The 10,833-nt window shown below is 42.7% G+C and overlaps 1 protein-coding gene across 2 annotated transcripts in view; it reads right to left on the bottom strand.

Annotated features, from left to right (window-relative positions):
* Positions 1-2,006: 2,006 nt before the first annotated feature.
* ST6GALNAC3 (ST6 (alpha-N-acetyl-neuraminyl-2,3-beta-galactosyl-1,3)-N-acetylgalactosaminide alpha-2,6-sialyltransferase 3) overlaps positions 2,007-10,833 on the bottom strand; it is a 524,877-nt gene continuing 516,050 nt past the window's right edge. The window contains exons 4-5 of one of the 2 annotated variants that reach the window (XM_005871928.2): positions 5,262-5,369; positions 2,007-4,218 (exon numbers count right to left, since the gene is read on the bottom strand). In XM_005871928.2, coding sequence (XP_005871990.1) covers positions 4,032-4,218; positions 5,262-5,369 — 295 coding nt within the window. In that variant the 3' untranslated portion in view covers positions 2,007-4,031. The remainder of the gene's footprint in view (positions 4,219-5,261; positions 5,370-10,833) is intronic. The other variant, XM_014544356.1, reaches the window with a different exon arrangement.

The raw sequence follows: 10,833 nt of genomic DNA, 5'->3' as shown, positions 1-10,833 counted from the left end.
ATGTGTATATGCATTGACCATGAACACAGACAATAGTTTGGTGCAGGCCTGAGGGGGCGCAGGTGTGGGGTGGAGAGGGTCAATAGGGGAAAGGAGGACATCTGTAATACTTTTGACAATAAAGATTAAAAAAAAAGAAATTATAAGGGCATTGACTGATTCCTCCCCCCCCCCAAAAAAAAGAAAAAAAGGCAAAGAAGGTAAGGGGTGGGCAGAAGGGGTGGGGAAGAAAGGGGAGGAGAGGGAAGGAAAGGCTTTGTGCCCACTCCCAAGAAAAACACTCTAAACAACCAATCACACACACAAAAAATGCCACCTGCTGCCATAGAATGAGGGATATGGGGCACTGCAGGGAAAAGGAGGACATCTGTAATACTTTCGACAATAAAGATTAAAAAAAAGAAATTATAAGTGCCTTGACTGATTCCTCCCCCTCCCCCCCCCCAAAAAAAAAAGAAAAGAAAAAAAGGCAAAGAAGGTAAGGGTGGGCAGAAGGGGTGGGGAGGAAAGGGGAGGATAGGGAAGGAAAGGCTTTGTGTCCCCTCCCAAGAAAAACACACTAAACAACCAATCAAACAAAAAAAATGCCACCTGCTGCCATAGAATGAGGGATATGGGGCACTGCAGAAGTCTCTATCAGAAAAAAACTATAGTGAGGCAGAAGAGCAAGGAAGTTTAGTAAAGTCTAAAGCAAATAGAGTTGGCCCTCCACTTACCAGAAAACCGAATAAATTATGCCATTCTGTTATCGGCGGGATATGGGGCACTGCAGAAGTCTCTATCAGAAAAAACTATAGTGAGGCAGAAGAGCAAGGACATTTAGTAAAGTCTAAAGCAAATAGAGTTGGCCCTTCACTTACCAGAAAACCAAATAAATTATGCCATTCTGTTATCGGTGAGATGATGAGACCTCAGTCCATGTCTTCTTGAAGGAAAGATTTCAATCAAGAGACAAAGTGCATCAAAGCAAGCAAGAATTTATTGGCTGCAGCCAATACCCACTTAGGACAGTGAAACAGGAAGGGCATAGAAGAAGCAACAGGAGAGCCTAGGCTGGGCTGCTTTGGCTCACTGGGAAGTCAGAGAAACAGGGCCTTGGAGACAGGATCAGGGTTTTAGCTCAGGGGGAACTGCTGCTGCCCTGGTTGCAAGTCTTGTGGGAAACCTTAGAGGGAAGAAGGGAGGAAGGGAATGGAGATGGTGTACTTCCGGGCAAGAGCTCCAGCTGGGTCCTGTTGTTGAGGGTATTTAACTCTTTGGCAGGTGGGAATCTTAGGGGAGGTCTCAGGGGGAGGGTCTCAGTAGAATATTCATCAGTTTTCCAGGTGTGCTCCTTCAGAGTCCTGGTCTCTGCTGATTGGTCAGCACTAGAGCAGGAGGTCATTAGTCAATGCAGCTGGTCCTGAGGCAACCACAGCATCACTTGTCTGGTTTTGCCGCTTTTCTGGGCCTAGAGCTGAAATACAACTGAGGCCTAGCTGTTGTCTTTAGGGAAGGAAACATCAGGGGGTCTAAAGCACATGATCAGCGATATACTAGAGGAGGAAAGCTTACCCTGGGGGCACCCTGGACTTTCCACCCTGTTGAGCTTCTGTACCTGGCCCATCCTCCTTGCTCTGCTCATGTCTGTCTAAAGGCCTATAACAATTCCCTGAAGCATTATGATAATCAAGGTTTCCTTTTTATTTAAAAACTAGAGGCCCAGTGCATGGATTCGTGCACTGGTGGGGTCCCCCAGCCTGGCCTGCAAGGATTGGGCTGAAACTGGCTCCCTGACATCCCCTGAGGGGTCTCGGGTTGTGAGAGGGTACAGGCCAGGCTGAGGGACCCCACCGGTACACGATCGGGCTGGGGAGGAAATGCGGGAGGGCTCCAGGGTGTGTCTGGCCTGTCTCGCCCAGTCCCAATCGGCCAGACCCCAGCAGCAAGCTAACCTACTGGTCATAGCATCTGCCCCCTGGTGGTCAGTATACATCATAGCAACTGGTCAAACAGTTGAAAGGTCAGACACTTAGTATACTCAGCTTTTATTATATAGGATGGAACTTCTGTATCACAATGGGGGAAAACAGCCATATTACAATTTAAACATTTGGTTCTGTTTATTTTTCTTGGAGTGAGCATTTCTATTCATCATTAGCTCAAAACAACTAACATACATGGAACTAAAAATCACATACAGAAACAACAAAAGAATAACAACAATAACAGTTTCAACAATGGAAGTGGCACTTGGTCATTGTTATGGATACCAGTCCTGGGGTATCAAGTTGACAAAAGAGAGCAGGAAAGAGGCTTTGGCCCAAGATGACCCATAATAATGAAAACTAAACATGGGACTTAGCCCTGGTAAAGATCTGCAAAGTGCTCCTGAGGTGAAATGCATCATTACTTGGGCTCCCAAAACATTCTGTAAGTTACGCCTGGCTTTTATCTTTTGAATCATCTGCAAGAATGTTTTCAGCCTCTCAGCAAATCAACCTGCTAATATTTAATGAGCAGTAAGTATATCATAAACAGTCATCACAAACCTGGAATAAGAAACTGTATTTCTCTGCTTTCATTCCCTCCTATTGTCCCTGCTTCCTTATCTTTTCCCCACCTAAACAGAGTCATTAAAAAAAAATCAAAAGTACCTATATTTCCAGTCTATGTCCAAGACCATTCTTATGATATTTTTTGACTAATTCTGATATAATATATTGTATTTGGCACTGAAATCAACTGTTGACTAGTCTACATAAATGCTATCCTATACAAATATTAGTATGGGGAGCAATATAGCAGAACAATCAACAGATTACAGATCATCTGCTAAAGAGATGTCAGAATGTGTAGGCGATGGACAATGGGTGGTCATGGGCATCACATGGGGCAGCATATGTGAAAGAACTCTAAATGACAGAGCACTTTGGACATTAAGGTCATTATTACTGTTGTCATTATGGTATAACAACTGTTCCACTCTGGGGAAAACAAACCCCAAGAAGGCAAAAGATCTGGCCAGATTTAATTCAAGGAATCATTTCCTCTCCATGTCTAGCAGTTGGCACTTGGCAATAATAATGTAACCTATGGAGAGACACACCTTGGATCTATAAAATAGAAATTTGAGTATACAAATATATATTATGAAGTATGGTAGGGTACAAATTGATGTAAAAATATGCTTTGCTTTCCCTGCTTCATGAATTTTAAAAGCATATATTTTTGTGTTTTTGAATGTTGAAGCAAAGTTAGTAAACCCTTTTGGTTTTTGTAAAGACATGTTTTCACAGTATTTGTTATTACAGTGCTGAAATCTTACATGTTAAATAGCCATCTGAAATATTTTGGACTTAACCAAAAATAACTAAACATTAATATAGATATTGTTTGGGGTAGTAAGAATGGAGTGGTAAGAATGGAAATTCATCCAGATGTGCTACTTGGCCCATTTTGAATTAAGTGTTTGAGACAGTCAAGTAGTCCTATGGGTAAGAGGTGCTGTAGGACGATGGTTAATCAGGAAAAGATTTCTTTCCTGTCCTCAGCCTAACTAGTAACTGTGAGAAAATACTTGTACCAAGAGTACAAAATACTTGTACCAGTGTTTGACAATCAAACATTCTTTAAGATGGTGCAGCTGCTCAGGTTCAAGAGAACACAGAGTCAATAACCTTGCCTCATGAGGACAAATCCCACAGCTTTTGGAAGCTACTCACTGTTCAAGAATTCTGGGAAACTATTTGAAGGAAAATCTTTTCATTTCTTAGGTCACTGCTATCATGTTACTGGCCTTCATTGCAATTCCAGTTAAATTATAAAGTGCAATAGGTAATGTTGAACCTTAAGAAATAATGTAATGAGCACAACCACCCTGCACGGAATCCCAAGTTCAAGTTACTGGCAGAGTCATCATCCATATCTGAGAATGTATAGTCTTGATCATCATTGTTGTTGTCATCAATAGCATCATCACAGCGTCTTTAGCATCACAGTTGCAGAACATCATCATGTCAAGTGGTGTGGCAAGATAAGAGAAACCAATATCAAGACACTGTCCAGTTCGGATGTGTAAATATTATCCTGTGTTTCTTGGCCCATTTAGCAAACACTTTCTTTTCAGTGATAAACCTATGGCCTCCGTATGGGGCATGTTCATGAAGAAAATATTCATCACACTCATCTCTTCCTTGTTCATAGTAATGGTAGGGGACTTTTCTATACCCTTCTGTCCTAGAAAAGAAAAAAAAAAGAGAGAAAGATTGAGATGAAGAATAAAGCATTCATTTACAAGAATACATTATATGCCCAGGAACTGCATTTACTTGCAAACCTATTCATGATTCTAGTCCATGAACTCAGTTAAAACTATTATGTATAAAAGCTTTTAGGAAGATGTACTAGGTCCTTAGTGCTTTAATAAATCAAATAAAATTTATATATCACACCAATTACATTCAAACATATAGCTATCCTTTGAAGGAGGAAATGGTGCATAATGGAAGCGAGCTTTGCATAGTTCAATGCTCTTATAGAGCTTGAAGGAGCTTTGTGATTTTTCAGAGTAAGATATTTGGTTCATCAGTGCTCCAATATGCTTTTAGTTAGGGTAGAAATATTTGATCACAAAGATTGCGGCTTAATTATCATTTTGAAAATATGATTAAAACACTCTCTGAATTATATTGTGCCAATTATTGGTAGGGAAATACATTTCATTACCTTGATGAAGCATGGGAGGTTTGTTTTATTATCTAATTAGAAACTATCCCACCAGCGGGGATATACGTGGATAAAGACACCCATTTTAAATAAGGATCTGGCAGATTATTCACTTATTTCCAGACATTCTTGCTAAGCTGTCAGCTTCTCGGAGGCTCCGGGATATTTTGTCCTTCATGATCAAATATAGCCATTGAGTAGATAGCCATCTCTCACGTCATTAGCCCACCAGAAAGGACACACTTGCTTTGCAAATTAAATAACCACTAACGTTGTTCCGTACTTCTAAGCCACAAGTTCCTGATATGCCACTGATTAAGGGGAAAATGTTTCTTCCGACATTTGACATTAGGCGATGGTAAATATTTTTCTTTTTATCACTCCTAAAAGTCATAGCTCGATGCACTGACAATGAAATGTCATGTCAGCAAAGAACACCGGGAAATAATTGTTGCTTTATCTGTTTGCCAGATTTATGGTATTAAAATGAATTGTGATATTTTGACAAGATATCAGAATTGGAGATGCATAAAAATAATTTCCTGTGATCTTACTTGCAGTAGGTGTCATTTATCATCCCGTAGACGTGAATGCCGTAACAGGCATCCATAGCCAGAATGAAGGTAAACCACCCAGTGCTGAGATAAGAGCCAGACTGGACTCTGTTGGGGGGACAAAAACAACAAACGGAACAAAACAACACAGAAAACATACACAGAGCAACAATAAGTGTGATGAGGAACAAGCCACTTTCTGTCAAAAACACAGCACTTGTTATCAGGAAAAGGCATCAAGAAACTTGACAATCTGTCAAAGAGTCACACTTATTTTGAATTATCTCTGAATAATTTATGGGCGTGCTCCCACTCTGACTACCTTGAGCCTAGAAGCTATGTTGCATGGTAGAGAAGCCATATGGCAAATATTTGAAGTCAAATAATCCTGCTCCCTTTGGGCGAAAAATAATTTGTTTGATTTTCTGTATGACACAAATGAGTGCTGTATATCAGAAGACAGGTTTTCTGCAAGTTGCTTGGAGCCCTGATGAGAACTGAGTGATAACAGTGCTGCTATCTGCTATCCTGGACACATCGCCTTCTCTCAGGCTTGTTGGGTTCCTAAGTGTAAATTGGATGCAGTGTGAGTGAATGACTTGGTCTATGAAAGTATCTGAAAAGTTTTCCTTCACTGCTTTGCAGGCATCATGAGACCAGACTTTTCCTTTGTAAGACCTGTCTTAATCACCTCTTAGACACACTTTTATTGAACACCTACTATGTGCCCATCACTATTGTAGATGCTGAGGACATAGCAGTTATCAAAACAACCAAAGCTTTTGTCTTCATGGAGACCAGAGGATTGGATTGGAGATGGCTATGATATAAACTATAAAGATTGGCCATGGAAGGCTCTTTTGATAATGGTAACAAAGATTTGAAAGGAAGGAGGGGGTTGGTTAGGGAAATAGGAAGAAGCCATGTGGACAATATTGGGAAAGACAAGCTCATGTGTGTTGCTTTGGACCACCTCTTGGTCACATAAGAATGGGCTGTGGGCCTGGAACACTTTCTCACCTAAAGATAAGGAATTCTCACAGCCTGTGCTGGACTTGCCACCTTGTGTGGGACTATCTTACCCTGTTTCAGAGTTAATTTTTTTTTCCAATTATAGTTGACATTCAATATTATATTTGTTTTAGGTGCACAGCAAGCATGTCAAACTCAAAGGCTAACACGGGCCAAATAAACAAGGTTTAAGTTTATGTGAGCTGCAAAAAAAACAAAAGCTTCAATTTTCATAGAAACATAGGCTTATTTTGATAGAGACATGCTAAATACAAAGGGCTGAAATAAATGAGTAATCGTTAAAATAAAACAACATTTTGGGGTAGGTGGAGAAGCCCTCAGGGGCGATTGGGACCAGCAGCCGCTGGTCGTACCTGCTGATGGTGCCGAGTGATCGGATCTGGTGCTAGGCGCCAGCAGTGGGTGCGAGTGGGGCCAGTGCTGGCAGCAGGTGCGAGTGCTGGGCGGGACCACAGTGTGTGGGAGGAAAGAATTTTCAGTAACCACCAGAGGCTTGCCCCGATAACAGTGACCGGCACCCCACCTTGGTTTGGCGGCCCCGCTCACCTGCTCCACCATCCTGCCTTGGCTGATACTCGCCATGTTCCATGTGTGCCCCCTGGTGGTCAGCACACGGCATAGCTACCAGTTGTTCGGTTGTTCCACTGTTCAGTCTACTTGCATATTAGGGTTTTATATATATAGATCATGTATAACAGGATATTGTAAAAGTTAAGTTACAGATTTTTTATTAAAATGTTTCTTACATACCATTATATTGGCTGGGCTGCAAAAAATATTCATTGTGGGCTGCATGTGGCCAATGGTGTACAGCATAGTGATTAGCCATTTATATAACTTACAAGGTTATCCCCCCCAATAAGTCTAATACCCACCTGGCACCACACATAGCTATTACAATACCATGGACTATATTCCCTACCCTGTGCTTTACGTCATCATGACTATTTTGTAACTGCCAATTTGTACTTGTTAATGCCTTCACCTTTTTCACCCAGCCCCCCAAACCCTCTCTTGTCTGGCAATCATCAGTTTGTTCTCTGTACCTATAAGTTTGGCATGTTCATTTATTTTGTTTTGTAGATTCCACATGAGTGAAATATATGATATCTGTCTTTCTCTCTTTGATTAATTTCACTTAGCTTGATGGGCACGTCTTTGCTCTTTGTAAGTGTGTATCATGTGTCACCTGGCTGACCTCACTGCTAAGTCTGTTCCCGGAAGGAAAAGAGGGGATGGGTTCTTCATTCTGTGGCACAAAAGGGTTGCATGCAGGCCGATGGCCCTGCGTTAGCCGCTGGGAGAGACCGACTGGCCCTGGGGGTCCATGCCCACCACTAATACTGATCTTGTTCTGTTTCTTCCCTATGTGAGTGCGGTGCTGTTCCATCTAGTGTTTGTGCTGTGTTTGCCTCCGCAACTCGGATACCAACAGGCAGTGGGCAGAAGGGCTTGGATTTCTACTCTTGGTGACAGATGCCGCTTGCTCAACAGACGCTATGAGAGAAAAGTATTTCAGGAAAAGGAAATGCTAAGGGCAAAATCACAAACATGTAAGTGTGCTTGGTATGTTTAAGGAAGAGATGGCAAGAGTAATGTGGGGGGGGGGGGGGGGGGGCGGTCTGCCAAGTTCCAAATAGTTCAAGAGAATGTTTGATGACAGGTGGGATCTCCATACTTGTCTTTAGCCACGGTAACCCCTTCCACCCAAAACAGATGACAAACGATCTCCCTAGGTCTCTCCCCATAGGGGCATCTGGCTCACCCCAGGTTGTTTGGCATCTGTGTAGCACCTCTTCTAAAAAAGACTAAATGTCCTACATCTAGACCTCTTTGCCTATGGAAGCACAGCCAGCTCTCCTCCTCCTGAGAACCCCTCTCTGGGTACAGCACTCCAGCCAGTAGATGCTCCCCACTGAAGTCCAATATTGCTGATGCATTTCTCCAGTACCAAGCCTTCAGCATGCTGTAATTAGGACCCTGAATCCTTTGATATATATGTACTTTTAATCAGGCACTGCTTAGTATCAAATTACTTACAGCATACAATAATTTCAGGAGCAACATAAACTCAGAGTGGGGGTTGATAATTGTAACTTTTAACCTTTATTTTTCATTGACTTTGGGTCATTTGCAAGGAAAGATAAACCCAGCCCATATACATATCCTATATAATAAAAGCCTAATATGCAAATCAACTGAACAGCAGAACGACAGGTGGAACGACCTGTCATTATGATGCGCACTGACCACCAGCGGGCAGATGCTCAATGCAGTAGCTGCCCCCAGCCCACAGGCCCCAAGCCAGCCAAGGTGGGTGCTAGAGGGGCCCCTCGATCACCCCACTGGTCACCCCACAGATCGGCCCTGATTGCTGGCCAGCCTAGGAACCCTACCCATGCACGAATTTCATGCATTGGACCTCTAGTGTGTATATATATACACCCATTCCCTCTGCTGACTTGTCACTGAATTTGAAATGCCATGGTGTAAGTACTTTCCTTTGTAGCTCCTGGCATGTCTTCTACATAGAAAGTATTCCAGAAACAGGCTTACAATGAATTATGTGCCCTTTCCTTTGTCACAGGAATAGTAGCAGCAGCATGGGTTAGGAATGGGTGCCAAGTGGGTGGCAAGATGTACCACAGGGAGGTGAAGTACACATAGGGCAACTTTGCTTGTGCAGCGGGACCTGCAGTCAATCCTGCGCTCTGGAGTCTTAGGAGGAGCAGCAATGATGGGAACTGCTTAAAGCTCCATCTCTTAAAACGTCCTTATTTAAAAAGCGAAGAGAGATCAGAAGAGGCAAGAGTCTTGCAAAAAGCTCTCAAATTGAATCTAGAAATTATGTTTATGTACTGCCTTTTTCTGGTTATTATTCCCACTGAATTGTATGCCCCCTTTTCCTCTTCTTGCCTTATATGACTTTCTACCTTTCCATCCTCTCTATCCTTTTTCCTTACCTGGTTGACCAAGCATTAGTAGAGATCACTAAAAATTACAGCATTTGTTTGTTTATGATGAGAAAAACCACTTATTCACCCATTTCTTATTTTTTTCAACAAATATTTATTGGGATCCTATTATGTGTCACTGACTATACTAGAAGCTGGCAATGCATATTTTCTTCAGGAGCATGTGATCTATCGGGGGAGGCACACATGTTGAAACAATTGATCAAATACAGTGCAACAAAGTACAAGGTCACGTGTTCTTTCTGAGTTGCTTCTCAGTGCAGCACAGGGTTCCTTCCCAGTGCGGCACGGGGTTCCTTCCCAGTGCGGCACGGGGGTTCTTCCCAGTGCAACACGTTCCAGAAACAGGCTTACAATGAATTATGTGCCCTTTCCTTTGTCACAGGAATAGTAGCAGCAGCATGGGTTAGGAATGGGTGCCAAGTGGGTGGCAAGATGTACCACAGGGAGGTGAAGTACACATAGGGCAACTTTGCTTGTGCAGCGGGACCTGCAGTCAATCCTGCGCTCTGGAGTCTTAGGAGGAGCAGCAATGATGGGAACTGCTTAAAGCTCCATCTCTTAAAACGTCCTTATTTAAAAAGCGAAGAGAGATCAGAAGAGGCAAGAGTCTTGCAAAAAGCTCTCAAATTGAATCTAGAAATTATGTTTATGTACTGCCTTTTTCTGGTTATTATTCCCACTGAATTGTATGCCCCCTTTTCCTCTTCTTGCCTTATATGACTTTCTACCTTTCCATCCTCTCTATCCTTTTTCCTTACCTGGTTGACCAAGCATTAGTAGAGATCACTAAAAATTACAGCATTTGTTTGTCTATGATGAGAAAAACCACTTATTCACCCATTTCTTAATTTTTTCAACAAATATTTATTGGGATCCTATTATGTGTCACTGACTATACTAGAAGCTGGCAATGCATATTTTTTCAAGAGCATGTGATCTATCGGGGGAGGCACACATGTTGAAACAATTGATCAAATACAGTGCAACAAAGTACAAGGCCATGTGTTCCTTCTGAGTCGCTTCCCAGTGTAGCACGGGGGTCATTCCCAGTGCAACACGGTGTCCTTCCCAGTGCGGCACGGGGGTCCTTCCCACTGCAGCACAGGGGTCCTTCCCAGTGCGGCACAGGGGTCCTTCCCAGTGCGGCACGGGGGTCCTTCCGAGTGCAGCATGGGGGTCCTTCCCAGTGCGGCACGGGGGTCCTTCCCAGTGCGGCACAGGGGTTGGCTCCCAGTGCAGCACAGAATTGAGAGTGAGGCTACCTGGTTCCATATCCCAGCTTTGCTACTACTGGAATGAGAGTCTTTGGACAGTCTATTTCGCCTCTTTGGATCATCTTAGTTTCCTTGTCTCAAAAATGAGGTGGATAAACTAAGTCATATCAAAGGTTTCTTCCAGTTTGAAAATCAAAAGATCCTGTGATTATCACCCTCCATAGACAATCTGTTTTCATCTTTAAGCATTTGACAGTATCATGCTCCAAGCATGTTGGATGTATAATTAACAAAAACATCCATCAGTAACATCACATTTAATGCCCACTTGTGTGATGGGCATGCTAC

The sequence above is a fragment of the Myotis brandtii genome, unplaced genomic scaffold, assembly GCF_000412655.1.
Source record: "Myotis brandtii unplaced genomic scaffold, ASM41265v1 scaffold36, whole genome shotgun sequence".
Lineage (NCBI taxonomy): Eukaryota > Metazoa > Chordata > Mammalia > Chiroptera > Vespertilionidae > Myotis > Myotis brandtii.
Note: the sequence above shows the minus strand (reverse complement) of the source record. Positions and strands in the feature narration are given on the sequence as shown.